The following is a 21,434-nucleotide window of genomic DNA, read 5'->3' as shown; positions in this document are numbered from 1 at the left end:
GACATAAAGCAGATTGCCTTCCACTCACTAGCCACTGGCCAAGCTACGAAGGGAATGGGTCTGCCTCTGTTTGCCTCTCCCTCCCGGAGCCAAGACTGGTAGAGTATTGGAAACCCTCAAGGTGCGACTCTGAGGGGGGCAGGGGCATGTAGGTGCAAAAATATCCATCAAAATGTCCCGCCATCCTGCTCTGCCTTTTTTAGTATGGAAAATCCCTGTGTGACCTTGGGCACATGGGAAAAATCCCTGTGTGACCTTACCTCATCTGTAAAATGGGGATTCAAACCGAGAGCCTCATGGGGGACTTGGATTGGGTCCAACATAACTATCTTGTCTTTACCTCAATGCTAAGTAGAGTGCCCGGCCCAGATTCATTCATTCGCTCATATTTATCGAGCGCTTAATGTGTGCAGAGCACTGTACTAAGCGTCGGGGAAGTACAATACAACAATAAACAGACACATTCCCTGCCAACAAAAAGCGAACATAAAGTGCTGAACGAATACTATTAAAAAAAGAAATCAGGTAATTTTATAGGAGTTCAAATAGCCGCAGAACTCTCCCTGTAGCACTTACGAGCAGATTTTTAAATTTTGTTGCTTCCTTCTCCTTGTAATTTATTTTAATGCCTGCCTCCTCTGCCAGACTGTAAGCTCCTTGAAGGCAGGGACCATGCCTATCAACTCTTTTGCACTGTACTAAACATTGAGCATAGTGTCTGCACAGAATAGAGGTCAAGAAATTATCATCGGTGAGGTGCATTGGACATTGGGATAAACAGAAAAATATATTGGTTGGTAAATTATAAAGAGCAAATACACTTAGAGTTTAAAAAATATTATTTTGGTCAATCACTGATTTTACAAAAGATCTGTCCTGGCTTCTGCTAATTCAGTATTATAGGACTGATTTGTCAGCGTCCTGGTCATTCACAGTGTTTTCTTGAAATAATGGTTTGCCCAAAAGCAAACTACTGGGAAAATAGAAGCAATGAGTATCCAAATAAATGTGACGCTCCATAATTGATACGAATAAAAGCATGCCCTCTAGCACCAAAACCTGTATCTATGAAAAATGAACAAAGGGGGATGTTTACATTTAGTTATTTTGTCAAAGTTCTAAAGGACTATATTTAGAGAGGATTTGTCAAATAGATAATTGCATCCAGGAAGTTTAAGTGAAATTCAATGACTGAGGTGAGATATTTCTTTAATAAAGCTTCGTTTCTGCCTCTAACTCCTCAGACCAATTTCACTGTAGAGCAGAGAAAACTAGGGGACAGGTAACCCATTAAATTTATAGGTGTTCAGTTCAGAGACGATTACCTAGCATTCAAAGTCACTGGTATAGAATGGTCTAAACGTTTAATGGTCAAAGGGTGTGTGTGGGTGTCTGCGGTGGGGAGAGGTTGTTTATTAGTATCCTCCAAGAGGCCTTTCCAGACTAAGTCCCACTTTTCCTCAACTCCCCCTCCCTCCCGCTTGACCATGATTCATTCCCTTTGCTCTTCCCCCCTCCCCACCCCCCCCAGCATTTATGTATATGTGTATGCTTCTATAATTTTATTTATTTATATTGAAGCCTGTTTATTTGTATTGATGTCTGTCTCTCCCTTCCCCCCCGCCAGGCTGGGAGCCCGCTGTGGGCAGGGATTGTCTCTCTTCATCGCCGAATTGTACTTTCCAAGCACTTAGTACGGTGTTCTGCACAGAGTACGCGCTCAATAAATAAGATTGAATGAATAAATAGCTTCAGCAGCAGTGGCTGAGTTCCTACTAGGTACAACTAGGTTCAAGATGCTGAGGGAGATCTGAAGGAATATAAGACATTGCTATTCTCTACACAGTGTTTACAAGCCACCAAGTGAGTCAAAATACATAGAGAGCCAATCGAACAATCAGACAAAAGCACTCACATATAAATAATAATGTTGGTATTTGTTAAGTGCTTACTATGTGCAGAGCACTGTTCTAAGCGCTGGGGTCGATACAGGGTAATCAGGTTGTCCCACGTGAGGCTCACAGTCTTAATCCCCATTTTACAGATGAGGTAACTAAGGCACCGAGAAGTGAAGTAACTTGCCTACGGTCACAGAGCTGACAAGTGGCAGAGCTGGGATTCGAACCCTTGACCTCTGACTCCCAGGCCCGTGCTCTTTCCACTGAGCCACGCTGCTTCTCTGAGAGCAGTACATGCCCATCAAACTATTTATAAGGTGCTGAGGCAGCTAGATAGCATGACCAGGAAATTCATTCGCACAGAGGGGGAAAATCTTAGGATGATCCATTTCATTCATTCATTCATTCAATAGTATTTATTGAGCGCTTACTATGTGCAGAGCACCGTATTAAGCGCTTGGAATGTACAATTCAGCAACAGATACAGTCCCTGCCCATTGACGGGCTTACAGTCTAATCGGGGGAGACAGACGGACAAAAACAATAGCAATAAATAGAATCAAGGGGATGTACATCTCTTTAACAAAATGAATAGGGTAATAAAAATATATACAAATGAGCGGACGAGCACAGTGCTGAGGGGAGGGGAAGGGAGAGGGGGAGGTGCGGAGGGAAAAGGAGGGAAGGGGGCTTAGCTGAGAGGAGGTGAAGGGGAGAGGCAGAGAGGCAGCAGAGGGAGCAGAGGGAAAAGGGGAAGCTCAGTCTGGGAAGGCCTCATGGAGGAGGTGAGCTCTCAGTAGGGCTTTGAAGAGGGGAGGAGAGTTAGTTCCATATGTACTTTATCATTTCCCATTTGAATGGCATTCCATATATGAAGTTACCATATTTTCCACATATCTAGGAGGGTTTCTGGCTAGTGATGCCTTTTTTTCAGTCATTTTGCTGACATCCTGGACAAGAGCTAGCAGTGTACTCCCAAGTATAACTATTCAATGCACCCTAAATGCTACCGCCGGGTTATTTAATGTAAACCATTGACAACTCAAGATAATTTCTAACATAGACACAGAAAGGATTGGGCCCTGACTTGATCCAGTGAAACAAAGCTGGATTTACCCATTTGGAATTAACCAAGGAACCAGTCTAGTTCCAAGCTGAAGAAACATCTCTGCAGTTTTAGTCTAGAATCCTTTAGGAGTTTGGAAAGCCGACCAGTTAGTGAAGTTTTGGAATTCTGCTCATGATGATTTTCTCTTCTTGAGTTGATATCCTTGAAACTTCGCTCTTGCCTTCATAAATAATAGGTTTGGCCGGACACCAAATTATGCTGCTGAGCCTTCATTTCAGTAATAGTTCTCCAAACCCTGCCAAATCCCTTTTGCCTTCAGTGTTTCATGGGTTGTATCCAGAGAGATAAAGATCTTTTGGCTTGAACATTAGAGTTTGACATTCTTGCAGCCATTCTAATTCAATCGATATTTTGAAATTTAAAACTTATCAATGCATAGGTTTCCCTTCTTGTATTTTGTATCTCAGTATCAGAGATCTCATGGCCCTTTTTTAAATTAAAAAAAAAACCAACAAAATCTGGCATAAGACCTTGCAAACCATTTCAATTTGTTGTTTATAGAATTTTAGTCCAATGATTATGGTGTGGCCTAATGGAAATAACATGGGCCTGGGAGTCAGAGGACTTGGGTTCTAAATCTGGCTCTGCCAGTTGTCTGTTGGGTGACCTTGGTCAAGTCACTTAACTCCTGTGTCCCTGCTACCTTATCTGTAAAATGGGGATTAAGACAGTGAACCCCATGTGGGACAAGGGCTGTTTCCAACAGAACTACCTGCATCTACCCCAGTGTGGCTCAGTGGAAAGAGCCCGGGCTTGGGAGTCTGAGGTCATGGGTTCTCTTCACGGCTTTGCCACTCGTCAGCTGTGTGACTTTGAGGCAGAGAGAAGTGAAGTGACTTGCCCAGTTACCTCATCTGTAAAATGGGGATTGAGACTGTGAGACCCACATGGGACAACCTGATCACCTTGCATCGCCCCCACCAGCGCTTGGAACAATGCTTTGCACATAGTAAGGGTTCAACACACACTTTATCATCATCATTATTGGCATTCCACTATAGAGTCTATTCAAAGGAAACATCTCCATTGTTAGGCCAAAGATACAGGTCACTACGTGAGTTAAGGTTTCCACTCTAAAGAGAGTGGCACCTGAAATTAGCCAACTCCTTACCATGATGCAGAATCAGCATAGTGTAGTGAATAGAGTGCGCGCCTGGGCGCCAGAAGGCCATGGGTTCTAATCCCAGCTCCACCACTTGTCTGCTGGGGTAAGTCACTCGACTTTTCTGTGCCTCAGTTACTTCATCTGTAAAATGGGGATTAACACTGCGAGCCCCATGTGGGACAAGGACTGTGTCCCACCTGATTATCCTGTATCTACCCTAGGGCTTAGTACAGAGTTTGACACAGAGTAAGTGCTTGACAATTCCATTATTATTATTATTCAAATGAGAACCTCTTTGACCCCATGTGTTGATAAGAGCTAGAGAACTTTATGAAATCTAGACGTAAACGTGCTCAAAAAACAGTCGCTTTGTAATCGGAGAAGCAGTGTGGACTAATGGAAGGAACACGGGCCCGGAAGTCAAAGGACTTGGGTTCTACTTCTGATTCCCCCATTTAAATGCTCTATGACCCCACACGGGTCACTTCATTTCTCTGTGCTTCTGTTTCCTCATCTGGAAAATGGGGATTAAGTATCTTGTCTCCCTCCTACTTAGACTGTGAGCCCCACATGTGACCGGGACTGTGTCTGACCTGATTCACCTGTATCTATCCCAGTCCACAGCACAATGTTTGGCACACAGTAAGCACTTAATTAATACAATTATAATCAATCCCAGTGGGGCTAGAGACCAGAGAAATCCCAATCTTGAGTGAACTCATTAGGACCTCCACCGGCCAAAAGGGAGGACCAGATGGAGAGGAAACCCAAAGCCATCCATTTTGCTCCTTGTCAGGAGCTCAGCCAAAAAGGATGAGCGGGGGGAGGAGGGGAATGCAACACCTAATGGCCATAGTGACGGATGAGGATTATCTGTGGGTGTTATTTATCTAGTCCCATTACCAGAGTCTGTTGAGAGTTGACTATTTATCAATTCTGACACCCTGACCAGGATGGTTTTGAGACATTGTTTTAAAATCCAAGTGCAGGAACACATTAATCCAAATGCTCTCACTCCAGACAGGAGACGTACACTCGTCTATACTTTTTACCCCCTTAGAAGATCTCCAGGGGGAGTTTGTTCTTCTATCCATCATCCTTACAAGCCAGATCTTCCTCATGAACGCCTTAACTTTGGCTTGCTGGAAATGGGACTTAAATTACAGCAGGAGAGTGGGGTTCGATGGAAGACATTTTCGGTCTCACCTTAAAGGTGATGCAGGATGTACTGAAGCTAAGAGTTACAAATGTTCCTCAGGAAGAACACCATTCTAAGTTATGAAAGGGTCACCTGCAGGCAGAAGAATGAAAACACAAAATCTCAAAGGAATTAGACAACAAAAATTCGGAGATGAATGACTAGGCCATAGGAAACAGCACGGCTTAGTGGAAAGAACAGGGGCCTGGGGGTTGGAGGACCTGGGTTCTAATCCTGGCTCCACCACTTGCCCGCTTTGGGACATCGGGCAAGTCACTTCACTTCCCTGTGTCTCAACTTTAAAATGAAGATTCATTGCCTGTTCTCCCTGCTACTTAAGATTCTGAGGTCCACTTGGGCAAGAAACTATACCTGATCTGATTACCTTATATTTACCCCAGCGTTTAGAACAACGCTTGACACACAGTAAGGGTTGGAAAAAATATGATTACTATTATTATTTATTAAATGATCCAGAGTTGACTGGTCTTTGCCCGTCTAGCCATTCAAGCTATTCTGATGTTCATGCCCCAAAGTATACTTCGGCAAAGTGAAGGCACAAGTAGAAACCCCGTATCGTTGACTTCAAAGCTATGAGTGTCCGTATCAACTCTTCCATTTACTGAGCACATACTGCGTTCAGAGCACTGTATTAAGTGCGTGGGAGAGCACAATATAACAAAGATGGTAGGCACATCCCATGCCCACAGGGAGCTTACAACCTAGAGGGGCAGACAGATGTTAATATAAATTACAGTCATGTACATACACGCCATAAATGATGTGGGGCTGAGGGAGGGGTGAATAAAGGCTACAAATCCAAGGGCAAGGGTGACACTGAAGGGAGTGGGAGAAGAGGAAATGAGGGCTTGTCGTGGAAGTCTTCTTGAAGGAGATGGTTTCAAATAAGTCTTTGAAAATGGGGGAGAGCGATTTTTTGTTAGATATGAAGAGGGAGGGAGCTCCAGACCAGAGGCAGGACTTGGGACAAGAGGTCGGTGTCGAGAGAGAGAGAGGGTCAAGGTACAGTGAGTGGGTTGGCATCAGAGGGGTGATGTTTGTGGGCTGGGTTATATTACCCCATCAGGGAGGTAAGGTAGATGAGGCCAAGGTGATTGAGTGCTTTAAAGTCGATGGTAAGTCGTTTCTGTTTGATGCAGAGGTGGATGGGCAACCACTGGAGGTTTTTGAGGAGTGGGGAAACCCGACCTGAAGTCCCCAGCTCACACGCTTTGTTCTTCTTCAATTCCCATTTTTACTGGGCTTCACTTTTGACTCTTCCATCTCTGAACTCTTGATCGCCCTGCTCCCTCTGTCAGAAACTCCCTCTCCCTTTATGCCCTAGTGTAAAGGGCTTGGATCTAGGAGTTAAAGGACCTGGGTTCTAATCCTGGCTCCGACACCTGCCTGCTGTGTGACTTTGGGCAAGTCCCTTAACTTCTCTTGCCTCAGTTTTCTTATCTGCAAACTGGGGATTCAATACCTGTTCTCCCTCCTACTTAGACTGTGAGCGCCAGATGGGACAAGGACTGCATTCAACCTGATTATCTTATATCTATCCCCAGTACCTAGTACAGTGCTTGACATATAGTACGTACTTAGCAGATACTAAAATAATAATAATAAAGCACATTAGGTCACAGTTCTCCCCATTTTCAATGCCCTCCTAAAAATCCCTCCTCCTGCACGAAGATTTCCCTGATCAATAATAATAATTATTATTATTGTAATAATACTTATGGTATTTGTAAGTGTTCACTATGTGACAAACACTATTCTAAGCAATGGGGTAGACACAAGGTTATCAGGTTGTCCCATGTGGGGCTCACCGTCTTCATCTTCATTTTACAGATGAGGTCACTGAGGCACAGAGAAGTTAAGTGACTTGCCCAAAATCGTACGGCTGACAAGTGGCAGAGCTGGGATTCGAACCCATGACCTCTGACTCCCAAGCTCGTGCTCTTTCCACTAAGCCACGATTAATTATCTACAAAGTAGCATCAACCTGAATCATCCTTCATGAATATTTATGAACTCAGTTATGTTTTCAGATATTCTATTCTAGCATAATCATGAACAACAACGTTCTAGAACAGAGTCAGTCTCCTAGCATAAAATGAGATTAGTTTCTTAGTGTCAAAGCTATGCTCATCCAAACACAGCTCTGCTAGATGGGACATTAGAGAAAAATAAATGACAGCAAGAAACCCAAGCAGCTGCTGCATGGAAGTGGGAAACCCAGTGCAAGAAGGACAGAGGATGCATCTTAAATTACAGAATTTATTTTAATTTCTGTATCCCCCACTAGATTGCAAGACCCTAACTCTATCACTTTGTACTCCCTCAAGTGCTTTGCGTAGTGTTCTGCACAAAGTGAGCACTCAGTAATTACAGAAGCAGCATGGTCTAAGGTATGCAACACGAGCCTGGGAGCCGGAGGACTTCGGTTCTAATCCTAGCTCTGCCACTTGTCCACTGTGTGATCTGGGATAAGTCACTTGACTTCTCAGTTTAATCGACTGCAAAATGGGGGTTCAGTGGCTGTTCACCCTCCTCCTTAGACTGTGAGCCCCAGGAAGGAACTGTGTCCAACCTGATTAACTCCAGAACTCAGAACTGTACTTGACACATAATAAACACTTAACAATAATTGCTATAATTGTGATATTTGTTAAGCTCTTACTACACGCTAGGCACCGTACTAAGTGCGGAGGTGGTTACAAGCAAATCGGGTTGGACACGGTCCCTGTCCCATGTGGGGCTCATAGTCTCAATCCCCATTTTACAGATGAGGCACGTAGAAGTGACTTTCCCAAGGTCACACAGCAGACAACTGGTGAAGCTGGGATTAGAACCCATGACCTTCTGACTCTATCTCTATCTTCTATGCTCTATCTACTATGCCCTCCTTCTTCTCCTATAAAATGTTGGCATTTTAATGATAATAATTAATAGCACTTGTGGTATTTGTTAAAAACAAAAAGAAATGTCATTCATTGATAAATACAGCTTCAGACAATTCTGCATCCCAGTTGAAAACTGGGAGTCAGTTTCTGAGGATTGATCTGCATGGCACCCTGCCATCAAAAAGGGAGTGACTCTGTTTTTTGACAGTTTTTTGTGGAAAGAGAAAAAGAGGCAAAAGAGAACACAACACCGGGCTCCATAAACATCAAACGCAACACCACAACAGGGGCAACCTTTTTGTGCAACCATTATGACCACTATTGTGAATATATCACTGGCCCTTTCAGCCAGGCACAATCACAGGTGTCTTCTGATTGTGGCTCTCTGAGGCCTCTCTTCTCTCTGCTCACTGTGCTCTGTCTTCTCTTCGCCCCAGCACTCACAGTAAATAAAGTTGGCATTCACATAATTCCACCTGCTCAGTCACACTTAAAATACCTGACATTGGGTGAGAAAGAAAAGGGGATGGGATGAGTTGGAGGAAGCGGGAAGAGAAGAAAATCTTTTAACGGGAATACAGCTTGAGACACAAAAGCTGTCTAGAGTAGGAGATGGGCAAAACCAGATTTTGCTCTGGTCAACATCAGCATCGACAGAAGCCATGAGGCAAAATAATAACCCATGCAACCAGACTGCAGGACTCAGGTCTCAAAAGTGGCCTAATCACAGCTTTTCTGGGCAAGACTTCGTTAGTCCAGGTTCGCTAAAGCATGATGGACATGTTAGCTTCAGTCTTCCTGGGTCACTAAAACCCAAAAGCAAGCAATTACAACCAGCGCTCTTTCCATTTAGTTTCATTTCCCATTTTGCAAATATTTTTGCTGTCTTGATTTAAGCAATACTTTCGATGATTATGTAAGATGATAGTTTTCAATAGTGAGAGGGTCTTCCTGTAACATATATATCAGCTGAAAATTACTGTTAAACAAGGAAGCGGGGGGGGTGAATTTCAAAACTTGAGGTTTTCATCTTCCTCTTTTTTTTAATGGTATTTGTTAAGTATGTACTAAGTGTCAAGCACTGCACTAAACACTAGGGAAGATACAAGATAGGAATATATGTGGAGTGCACTCAATTTAGACCACTCAAGTTGTAAAGTTGTTTGTCTCCTCTGATAGAGTGAAGCTCCTAATGGGCAGGGAACCTACCCCTTCATTATTCTGTACTTCCCAAGTGCTTGTACCAAGTGGAACGCTTATTAATACTAATAATGATAATAACTAGACCATAAGCTAATTATGGGAAGGAAATATATCTGCTAATTCTCTTGTACTCTCCCAAGCACTTACAACAGTGCTCTGCACATAGTAAGTGCTCAATAAATATCATCGATTGATTAACAATGGCATTTAAGCGCCTACTATGTGCCCAGCATTGTATTAAGCACTGGTATAGATACAGATAATCAGATCCCAGATAGGGCTCATAATTAATTAAGAGGGAGAACATGCAAGTAATCCCCATTTTACAGAGGAGAGAACTGAGGCACAGAGAAGTTACTTGGCCAAGGTCATATAGCAGGCATGTTGCAGAGCCAGGATTAGAACCCAGATCCTCTGCCCTCCCAGGTCCATGCTCTTTCCACTAGGCCTGCTTCTCAATAAATATCACCCTTCCTACTAGTGAGCCTCCACAGAACCTCAGTTATGAATCATTAATATCTCAGCATAATGGTTCAAACTACTGCCAATTTTAATTAGATACTACACTTCCTTTTTGAGGCACTTGGAAGAGAAGGGCCACTTAGCACCGTATCGCTTTGATTTGAGGACAAAATCTTCAATATAATACACACCCCATAATGAATTCGCTCTTGAGACTGCATCATGCTCATGTAAAAATATCAGCCAACCCAAGCATCCAAACCCGAAATGAAATCCTAACCCTTCATTCACCGACCTGACCAAGTAATTAGGGACTGTGTGAATTCATAAATCTAGGAGAATGGGAAGTAATTTAACCACCTATTTTGGGAGGCAAGAAATGATGAAATAATGACAGTCCAGAAGGAGCTGTGCAGTTTCTAACATCACCGCTCCGCATTTGCCAGTGTTGAGCGGCACTATAATCAGTATTCGTCTTTTATTTTCGTTCTTTCCAAAGTCGGGCAGTCCTAAATCTAAGTTTTTAGATCTCGGTAAAATTGAAAATTCTTACTGAGAGTTGAAGTTGAAGATCTTGAGGGAAGGAAGTAGTTCCCAACCGCCCCCATGCCTGTATCTCCCTAAAGCATTCTAAAAAAGTGAGAATCCTCTCTAGTATTAATAATAATAGCAATTATTACATGCTTATGATGTTCCAAGTGCTGGACTTTGCACTGGCATAGATACAAGATAACCAGAGCAGACTCAGCCCCTGCCCTACAAGGGATTCACAGTTTTAGTAAGAGGAAGAATATGTGTTGAATCCCCATTTTACGGATGAGGCAAATGAGGCCCAGAGGCTCACCCAAGGTTATTCGGCAGGTGAGTGGTGGAGCCCAAACTAGAACCCGGGTCCTCTGACCGCCAAGCCCGTGCTCTTCCCACTAGGCCCCGCCACTTCTCTATTTCTAAAGACCGCTAGCATATGGAAGTTCCCGCTATCTTCCGATAAGGTATTCCACGTCAAAAAATGCAGGCAAGTGGTGGAGCTGGGACTACAACCCAGGCCTTCTGACTCCCTGGTCAGTGCTCCTGACCTTAATTCACGCTGTTTCTCTAAAGTGTGTCTAAAGTGCGGTGTCTGCAGAGGCTGTTCTGAGACATTCTGTCCATTGGCCACGTTACACCCCTAACGTGCATCGCCTGCTCCTGGGTCACAGGAAAATGGGAGAGAGGGTGGGTGCCTGCTCAAGCCATCTTCATTCCTGGAAAACCCACTCCTTTTTTGCCCCCCAAGTCCTCCATTGTTGCCCTCCCAGGGTCAATATGATGGTGCTCTGAAAATACCATGTATGACTGGATTGACTGACTCTAGGCAATCCCAATGTTGCCTCAAGAGGTTAGGAGGAGGCTTCAAAGTACGACAATAGACCCCCATCTTGCAATAAATCTCCTTTCCGTTCTCCCAGTCTCAAGCCTCTCCCCTCTTCTATCTGTCCTACACACAGCTACTCAGATTGTCATTTTAAGGCACTGTTTGCAGTGTCTCAATCTTCCAAAATTTCCAGCGGCTATAAAAGAAACAAAAAGACATCGACGCTTGACAAAAAGACACTGAAGGCACTCCAGCTCTCTCATCTTATCTATTCCCTCTTTCCTCCCATTATGTCAACTTATATTTTTTGCTCCTTGTTCTTGGTTCTCTCATTCCTACCCACAACTTTCTTCCTAAAAATCAGCTTCCCCGCAGCCCCACAACAAATCAGTAAAACATGATCCTCCCTTCCTTCCAATCCTATCTAAAAAGCCATTCCTCATTTGCAGAGATCCTCTACCATACATACACATGTATATATACACACACACATATATTTTATTGCACACTTGGTATCTGTTTATCTCCCCCACTGAACTTCAAACTTGAAGACAGAAACCATGACTTTCACTTCTATTGTATGTTCCCAAGCACCTAGTATAGAGTTCTGCACATAAGAGTTAATGATCATAATAACTGTGATATGTGTTAAGTGCTTACTATAAGCCAGGCACTGTACTAAGGGCTGGGATGGATATGATCAAATTGTGTTAGACACAGTCCCTGTCCCTCGTGGGGCTCACGGCCTCAATCCCCATTTTATAGATGAGTTAACTGAGGCACAGAGAAGTGAATTGACTTGTCCAAGGCCACACAACAGACAGGTAGCAGAGCTGGGATTAGAACCCTTGACCTTCTGACTCCCTGGCCCATGTTCTATCCACTAAGCCAATAAACCCTGTTGCTGATTAAAAGGAACCCTGAGGGAGTTGAAACCAGTCAATGATATGCACTGAGTGCTTACTATGGTCAGAGTACTGTACTAAGCAAGTGGGAAAGTCCAATACAACATAGTTGATAGACATGATCCCACCCAACATGGAGAATTAGCAGAATTCTATCCTACCTTCCTGCCTTTTAACTGAGGAGGAGACCCAGTTTTCAGGATTTTACTATTTTTTTAATAATATCCTCTCAGAAATGGGATTTTTTTTTTCCCCAAGAAGAAAGGGTATTTATTAAAATGCATGCTTAAATGGGGTCAATCGTTACATTAGTTTTCATGATGGTAGATGTAAGACTAATAAACACTGACCTAACTGAAGCAGAGAGAAATTAGATGATCCGCTGCAAATTAAAATATAGAACATTCTTAAGGGATTTTCATTTGGTATAGCTTCATTTAAGTGTTTCCTGTATAGAAACACTGGGGTTTAAAACTGCAGGACGGTTTTTATGCAGCTGAATATTTATGTCCTAGTGCTCTGTGGATTTGAATGCTCACTAAACAGCCATGAAAGATGTATTTAAGTTCAAATGGCCAAAAATTATCATCCTGGAATAAAACCAACAAAGTCGAGAACGGGGACTATGTTTTCAAGAACCATTTTGAAAGTGCTTCTTCAAGAAATCAGCTAACCAACATCAGTCACCTGGCTGTAGTTCACAATCTCTATGATAAAAATGTGATGGATCAGTTCTGTCCATCCTTTCCAGGGTAATGAAATGTGAAGAGGCATTTTTTTTTCCAGTAGCAATTCATTTTTAAACATTTTTAATGTATAAGCCAAAACTGCAGGGAAAAAAAAAGGTAATAACCCCAAAACAATGAAAAAGCCTACCCAAAAGAGGAAATGATCCTCCTAATGCCTCTAGATGAGGGGGTGGGGGGAAATGGTGATGCTAACAGACATTATTACATAGCTTTAGTCCGGTGGGACAAGAGGCAATGCAAAATGTTAGATCTCTATTTTTTTTATGGTATTTGTTAAGTGCTTACTCTTTGCCAGGCATTGTTCTGAGCTTCTAAGTGCTGGGGTAGGTACAAGATAATTGGACTGGACACAGTCCCTGTCCCACAGAGGGCTCAAAGTCTTAATTCCCACTTTACAGATGAGGTAACAGACCCAGAGTAGTTAAGTGACTCGTCCAAGGTCATACAGAGGACAAGTGGAGTAGCCAGAATTAGAACCCAGGTCCTCTGACTTCCAGGCTCGTGCTCTTTCCATTAGGCCACGTGCTTCTCAGTTTCTACTGAAAGGACATCGCTCTCTTCAGGGAGGGAAAGTTAGAGTTAGGAGGAGTTTCATCCAAATTATGACGAAAGTTAGAGTTACGAGGATTAGGCCCCCGCCAATGAACCATCATCACACCGAGCTGATAGCACATCCGGTAGGGGAGAGAAATTATCCGAGAGGACGGCGGGAGGAAATATCATGCATAAGCAACACTTACGATCAAGTCCATTGATGTATCTCATTGTGATCTCACAGTGTCCCCAGACTGCACTCACCACCGGGTAGAGTTTTTTCCCTTTTAGTCCCCTGAAGGCCACTCCAAGATACTGCCCATCAACTATGAAACTGAGCGTCCCCTCGTCCATATCCAAGACGACCAGTAAGGAATCCGGGAGCACGAACGACTCGTCCGGCTCCAGGAAGACGGGATAGGTCACCCCGGGTTGGTTTTTACAGTTGTGATAGAGTTTGTTGCGGCCCAGATCCCAGCCCCAGGACTCGCTGTTGCTGCCGACCAGAGACGTGTACCCCACGGAATGCAAGGGCGCCTCGGCCGTGGACACGCCCACCACGGCGTGGGTGCCCCGCTGCCGCGTGGGCCAGTGAATCTGCCACACGTGCAAGCCCCTGGTGTAGCCGACTTTGCCGCGGATACAATCCGTGCTCTGGGCCACGGGGTGCCTGTGAAAAGTGAGCCTGTCTTCTTCCTTGACAAAGATATTCAAGGACCGGTCTTCGTTGTTCCAGGCGTGCTTGTACTGGATCTCCAGCCGGGCCTGGGGCATGTCCAGCAGCATGTCGAGTCTCGCGGGCTTGCAGAAGTCGGGCCCCCTCAGGTCCCGCTTCACCGACCGGAAAGGGGGCTCGCGCACATCCACGGATTTAATGCTCCCTGAGATTTTCTGGCCCATTGCTTCGCCGAGGGAAGAAGGGAAAGGTCGACTCCGGCCCAACGTTACCTCATGAAAGCACTTTCCCACTGTGCCGGCAACTTGACGAGCAGGAGGGATTTACTTTTCCTGTTTGGAGGAGCCCTGTGGAGCCTCTGCTTTCTGAGAAAAACCACTCCTGAAAGAAAAGCAAGGGATTTCGGTTAGTCTTAAGATACCGGTTTCCCCACCCTCCGTGGATTTTAAAATACATTCTGATCTGCCCCGGATTATTTTCAAAGATGAAGATAAACAGTTTAGGGGTAGAGAGTTGAAAGAGTGAAGAAGTGACACCCTTGACTTCCAGACGCAAATCCAGAATACGAGAGCTAGAGTTCCTGAGCTCATTGTGGGCAGGGAACGTGTCTATTTATTCTTCTATTATATTATCCCAAGTCCTGAGTACAGTGCTTTGTACCCGCTAAGTGCTTGATAAATATGATTGATGAATGAATGAACTGATCCCTGAGGGGCGACCAAATAGGCTTTGACTTGCTTTCCCACAGCAGAGGACAGACATTCGGCCTGTCCTCCTGCCCAGCCAAAAGGATGCTCCCTAGCACGAGGCCGGGGGGTGGGGGGGGGGGGGTGGGGGTCCGTGCAGGAGACAAAATCGAATCCCTCTAACCAGAAAGGGACAGCAGTGGGAAGACTCTCCATTTCCGGCGTGGTTTCGCTTCCTCAGAACTGCCGACCGATGCAGTCAACTCCCACTGCTACCGAGCCATCGAGCGCATCTGCAATCATTTCGTTGGAAGGGAATCCCTCACCCGATCAGGCCTGGTTCCTGGGCTCGTATGACTGCCCACCTCGTCTTTGCCGCCCCCTTAGAGATCAAAGCCCAAGGGGTCAGTGGGGACAGCTGGTTGACCTGTTTGGGTTCCTCCGCTTTTGGCAGGCCTGGGATGACCCCTCCAGCAGAAGTCAGCATGGCTTAGTGGAAAGAGCAAGGGCTTGGGAGTCAGAGGTCGTGGGTTCTAATTCTGGCTCCGCCGCCTATCAGCTTTGTGACTTTGGGCAAGTCACTTCACTGTGCCTCAGTTACCTCGTCTGTAAAATGAGGATTAAAACTGTGAACCCCACGTGGGACAACCTGATTACTATAAATCTACCCCAGTGCTTAGAACAGTGATTGGCACATAGTAAGCGCTTAACAAATACCATCATTATTATTATTATTTATTAGGTTATTCGTCGGCATCAGCGTCATAGTCAAACTGAAGGACAGCTACCCATTTTGCAGAATAATTGATAATTAATTATGGTATCTGTTATGCACTTACTATATGCCAGACACTAATGTGGGTATTTGTTAAGCGCTTACTATGTGCCGAGCACTGTTCTAAGCGCTGGGGTAGACATAGGGGAATCAGGTTGTCCCACGTGGGGCTCACAGTCTTAATCCCCATTTTACAGATGAGGGAACTGAGGCCCAGAGAAGTGAAGTGACTTGCCCACAGTCACACAGCCAACAAGTGGCAGAGCTGGGATTCGAACTCATGAGCCCTGACTCCAAAGCCCGTGCTCTTTCCACTGAGCCACGAACACTACTAAGTGCTGGGGTGGATTCAAGCAAATTAAGATAGATACAGTCCCTGCCCTACCATTGGGCTAACAGTCTCAATCCCTATTTTACAGATGAAGTAACTGAGGCAAAGAGGAGTAAATGACTTGCCCAAGGTCACACAACAGAACAAGTGGCAGACACAGGATTAGAACCCATGATCTTCTGGCTCCCTGATCTATGTTCTATTATAACCATAACCATATAATAACCATGCTGCTTCTCTGTATCACCATTCTCTTCTAGAGACGGTAAGGGGCCAGCCCATAAGATCTTTGAGGGCTATCAATCAATCGACGGCATTTAATTTATTTTGTAATGGCATTCACTGCACTAAGCACCGGGGTAGATATAAGTTAATCAGGTTAGACACAGTCTGCCCCAAGTGGGGCTCAGTCTTAATCCTCATTTTACGGATAAGGGCACAGAGCAGTCGGTACTTAGTACAGTGCCTGGCACATGGTAAGCACTCAACAAACACAATTAAAAAAAAAAGAAATGACTTGCCCAAGGTCACACAGTGGAAAAGTTGTGGAGCCGGGATTAGAAGCAAGGTCCTCCTGCACTCAGGCCTATATGTTATCCCTTGTCACACTGTTTTATTGAGTTCTTCCTGTGTGCAGAGCATCGTTTAGACTGTGAGCTCGTTACTGGGCAGGGAGTGTCTCTATCTGTTGCCAAATTGTACATTCCAAGCGATTAATTCAGTGCTCTGCACATAGCAAGCGCTCAGTAAATACCATTGAACGAATTGTACTAAGCTCTTGGGAGAGTACAATATAACAGAGTTGGTAGCCACGTTCCCTGCCCGCTTGGGAAAGTATAACACAGCAGAGTTGGTAGACACATTCCCTGTATGAGAAGCAGCGTGGCTCAGTGGAAAGAGCACGGGCTTTGGAGTCAGGGCTCATGAGTTCAAATCCCAGCTCTGCCACTTGTCGGCCGTGTGACTGTGGGCAAGTCACTTCACTTCTCTGGGCCTCAGTTCCCTCATCTGTAAAATGGGGATTAAGACTGTGAGCCCCACGTGGGACAACCTGATTCCCCTGTGTCTACCCCAGCGCTTAGAACAGTGCTCGGCACATAGTAAGCGCTTAACAAGTACCAACATTATTATTATTATTATTGATCACTCGAGTGATCACTAAATCTCGTTGCACAGAGGAGGTGTTCAAACAATAAAGCTCAATACTTTAACTTGGGTTTCTGAGGCCTGAAGAAGAGGAACGCAGGGGAAACCGGGGGTCCTTGGATCGATCAATCAATCATATTTATTGAGCTGTTTCTGTTTGCAGACCACTGCAATAAGCACATGGGAGAGTATGATATAAACGAGTTGATAGACACTTCCCTGCCCACAAGGAGCTTACGGTCTGGCAGGATCTCCTGTTTTCCCCTGCAGCTCTGCTCTCCCCACCTCAGGACACTTTTCAAAGTCCCTACTAATCCCCAGGAGCTAGAGGACATGTCAAATCCTACAAGAGGACAACAAGCCAAGAAACGTAACACCCCCTTCTCGTTCCACGGAATATCACTGTGGGCTCTAACGGTATCAAAGGGGATGGACGATTTGCCAGGTGTTTAAATCAATTTTGTCATCGCAAGGCCTTCACCCTAATGGTACATGTTGGGACTTGACTGCAACTGCATACATAGGTCATGGAGACCGAAAAGCAGCATTGAAAGGGTACCTGGAGAACACCTTCAGAAGTGCTGGGATGGTGTTAGTAGGGAATAGCTGTGAAATGAGCTCCAGCTCAAATCGAAGCATCCCCTTCTCAAGGAATAAATTTGTCACGGACAAGACTGGCTCACGGGGGAAGCAGGGAGGGAGAGAGACATGAGGGTCTCCTTTGATTATTGAAGCGTGAATGTTTATGGGAGGGTCCTGAAATAGATTAGATCTCTTAGAGGAGGTTCTTCCTGATAGCGATGATTGCAGGGGCTGTTAAAAAGGGCCATAATTTGGACGGCAAAATGGTCCAAGCTTTAGCACTAAATTCCAAAGCAACAGAATTAATGAGGAACAAGACAGGATGGTGCCTGACAGGCTCTAAAAGAGATCTTGAGAGCAAGATGAACACTCCAAGATGAAACGCCAAGAAGATGGCGACCAGACGAGAGGCAGGAAACAAATGGTGGAGACCCTCGGGATCCCCTAAGCTACCTTCATTCCATTTATTCACTCCATCAGTGGTATTAATTGAGTGCTTACTATGTGCCCTCTCAGAATGGCACCTGGAGAGTTTCTAGTATTTTACCAGTCTCGGCTATGGGAGGGAAAGTCAAGCAGAGGCCGAACCATTCCATTCCTAGCTTGGCTAGTGAGTGGAAGGCAATCTGCGACAAGTCAAAACTCACCTGTGCTGGGCAGCAGTGGCATGGGAGAGAGTCGAGGGCACAGTCTCGTGTTTACTGTGCGGAAGAAGGCAATGGTAAACCGCTTCTGCATTTTTACCAAGAAAAACCTATGGATACACTACCGGAATGATTGCAGGTGGAGGTGGGGCGTTCTGGGAGACATGAGTCCATGGAGTCGCTACAGGTTTGAGATGACTCAAGAGCGTAAGACAATACTGTGCGCAGAGCACAGTACAATAGAATTAGCAGACAGGTTCCCTTCCCACATGGTGCTTACAGTCTACAGGGGAAGACAAACACTAACATAAATAAATTTGTAATTTATAACACGTAACTTAAAGACGTATATGTAAGTACTGTGGGGTTGAGGGTGGGGTGAGTATCAGATACCCACATGCCCATTCACACTATGGGGAGTGGAATAATAAAATTTCCAGGAGACTCTGCCAGACTCACTCATGGGCACAAAACATCCCTAAGTCTTGCAGAAGAAGAGCTTCCCAAGTCTTTCTATAGAATAATAATAATTATAATATAATAAAAGTTTATGTATACTTTTAAGATACTTGTTAAGCGTTGATCATCTGCCAAGCATCGTACTGAGTGCATTTGCGTCTATGATCTTTGGATATTTGCTATTCACCCCACCCCCAACTCCACAGCACTTATGGACATATCTTTAAATTATATTTATTAAATTACTTATTTATTCATATTAATATCTGTCTCCCCCTCTAGACTGTAAACTCATTACAGACAGGTAAAAGGTCTGCTAATTCTGTTGTACTGCACTCTACCAAACGCTTAGAACAGTGCTCTGCAAATAGTAAGCTCTCAATGATTACCACTGATTGATCGGGGTAGATAAAAGTTAGTCTGGTCAGATACAGTCCCTGTCCCCCCGGGGTTTACAGTCTTAAGTTGGAGGGAGTGGGATTTCATCCCTCTTTTACTGATAAGGAAACTGAGGCACAGATAAAGAAGCTAAGGGACTTGCCCAAGGTGCCCCAGCAAACGAGTGCCAGAGCTGGGATTAGAACCCAGGTCCTCTGACTCCCAGGTCTTTGCTGTCTGCACTAAGCCATGCTGTTTCCATAGTTGATCCTTGAGAGCAACTGGCTCATCATTTCCCCTCCCTGCTTGAGCTCCTCTGTGCTGCAGCCTTTGAAAAGCCAGCACCGGACTCAGCAGGTGCCCAGGACAAAACCTCGGCAAGATGACATATCTGTAATTTATTTATATTAATGTCTGTCTTCCCCTCTAGAGTGTAAGCTCATCGTGGGTGGGGAATGTGTCTGTTTATTGTTCTACTGTACTCTCCCAGGTGCTTAGTACAGGGCTCTGTACAGAGTAAGTGCTCGATAACTGCGACTGAATAAATGAATTAGCTGATGGGGGCTTGCTCAACCTCCTGGCTCCTGGAGGCGAAGGGTGCGGAGGGAAGCGGCAGGGGCTCTCTTGTTCTTGGCTGGTGGGCTGCCAAATATTAGTCATGAGAAGCAATTGAGGTTAAGCATTACTATTTCCCAAGCCCTGGAGTAAACAGAGTAGAATCATATCGGATCGGAAAGAGTACCTGCCCCACAAGGGACTCAAAGTCTAAGGGGAAGGGAGGATACTTAATCCCCATTTTATAGATGAGGAAGCAGAGGCCCAGAGAAGTCAAGTGACTCAATAGTAATAATAATGTCACGCAAGTGGAGAAGCTGAAACGAACCCAAGGGTCCCGACTTACTCCTGTGCTCTTACCACTAGGCCACGGGTCCGTTCGACGCCGTGACCTTAGCTCTCTGACCTTGACAAGAGGAGCTCCCGGAAGCAGGAGGCAATGTTTACAGTGAGCAGGAACAAGGGATGTAGGGGCAAGAGTCAGGGTGAGGGGAAACCAGGTAACGCATCCAGAGAGAGGTGGTAAAGCCGAGGGTTTATCCCTACTCAGTGTGCAACCCTGAAGCTCATGTGGACAAACCTAATATTCCAGGACACTGCAGAGATATGGGAAAGGGCCCTGCTCAGGCCACACTCGACCTGGAAACCTTGATCTGATCCCCTGCCATTAGGGACCCCTCGCACTCGGGGCTACTTTCAGCCCCCAGAAAGCATAGAGGCTGCGGAACTACCTCACAGTCACACGCAGAGCAAGGCACAAATATGAATCCCAGAAGCCTCCAGGGTCACGCCACGCAAGCAGCCCCATCCTCTTAGATAGGAAGCCACGCCCAGCAGGTTGTGAAGCCACATTTCTAGGTATCCTTTTTTTTTATATTATTTGTTAGGCACTTATGTGCTACGCACTGTACTTTAATGCTGGGGTAGACACAAGAAAATCGGGTTGGACACAGCCTCTGTCTCTCGTTGAATTTACAGTCTTAATCCCCATTTTACAGACGAGGTAACAGACTCAGAGAAGTGAAGTGCAAGGTCAGGCAGCAGACAAGTGGCGGAGTCAGGATTAGAATCCAGGTTTGTTTTTCTTAATGGTATTTGTTAAGAGCTTACTATGTACCTGGCACTGTACTAAGCACTGGAGTAGGTACAAGCTAATGGGTTTGGACACAGTCCCGATTCCACACTGGGTTCGCAGTCTTTTGCTCTATCCACTGGGCCATGCTGCTTTTTGGACTGAGGAGGATTCTAGTGCAGAGAGACAGGTGTGGGGACCAGAGGTGAGGGAAAGGGAAGGTTGTAAGGTATAGCGGGTGATTTCCACTTCAAAGCCCAAATGTCATTAGGAAACAAAAAAATATGTTTTACACCAATTGATATTTACTAACATTCCAAATGGAATTTGCCGAGGCTTGAAGTGGAAAATGGATAGCCCTCAAGTAAGCGCTCAAATACTATGGAATGAAAACACTGCCCTGGAACCTTCCGAGTATTTATCCTAGTTCAGTCATGCAATTTAGCACTTCCCACCGTGATTGGGAAAGAATGGACCTGAAACCAGGTCAACTGGTAATAACAATAACAAGAGTATTTGTTGAGCCCTTACTATGTGCCAAGCACTGCTCTAAGCACGGGGGTAGATACAAGTTAATCAGATTGGACACAGTTCCTTCCCCACATGGGAAGGAACTCTTAATCCCCATTTTATAGACAAGGTAACTGGCACAGAGAAGTTAAGTGACTTGCCCAGCAGATAGTGGTA

The 21,434-nt window shown here is 45.0% G+C and overlaps 1 protein-coding gene and 1 pseudogene across 1 annotated transcript in view; one reads left to right on the top strand and one right to left on the bottom strand.

Moving 5' to 3' along the window:
• SPSB4 (splA/ryanodine receptor domain and SOCS box containing 4) overlaps positions 1–21,434 on the bottom strand; it is a 204,144-nt gene that overhangs the window by 127,307 nt on the left and 55,403 nt on the right. Inside the window, exon 2 of the mRNA XM_029077604.2 lies at positions 13,650–14,500. Within this exon, the coding sequence (XP_028933437.1) occupies positions 13,650–14,343 (694 nt within the window). The 5' untranslated portion in view covers positions 14,344–14,500. The remainder of the gene's footprint in view (positions 1–13,649; positions 14,501–21,434) is intronic.
• LOC114815505 lies at positions 18,146–18,276 on the top strand (annotated as a pseudogene).

Source organism: Ornithorhynchus anatinus, chromosome 1 (assembly GCF_004115215.2).
Source record: "Ornithorhynchus anatinus isolate Pmale09 chromosome 1, mOrnAna1.pri.v4, whole genome shotgun sequence".
Lineage (NCBI taxonomy): Eukaryota > Metazoa > Chordata > Mammalia > Monotremata > Ornithorhynchidae > Ornithorhynchus > Ornithorhynchus anatinus.
The sequence above is the reverse complement of the archived record's forward strand: the minus strand, read 5'-3'. Positions and strand labels throughout refer to the sequence as shown.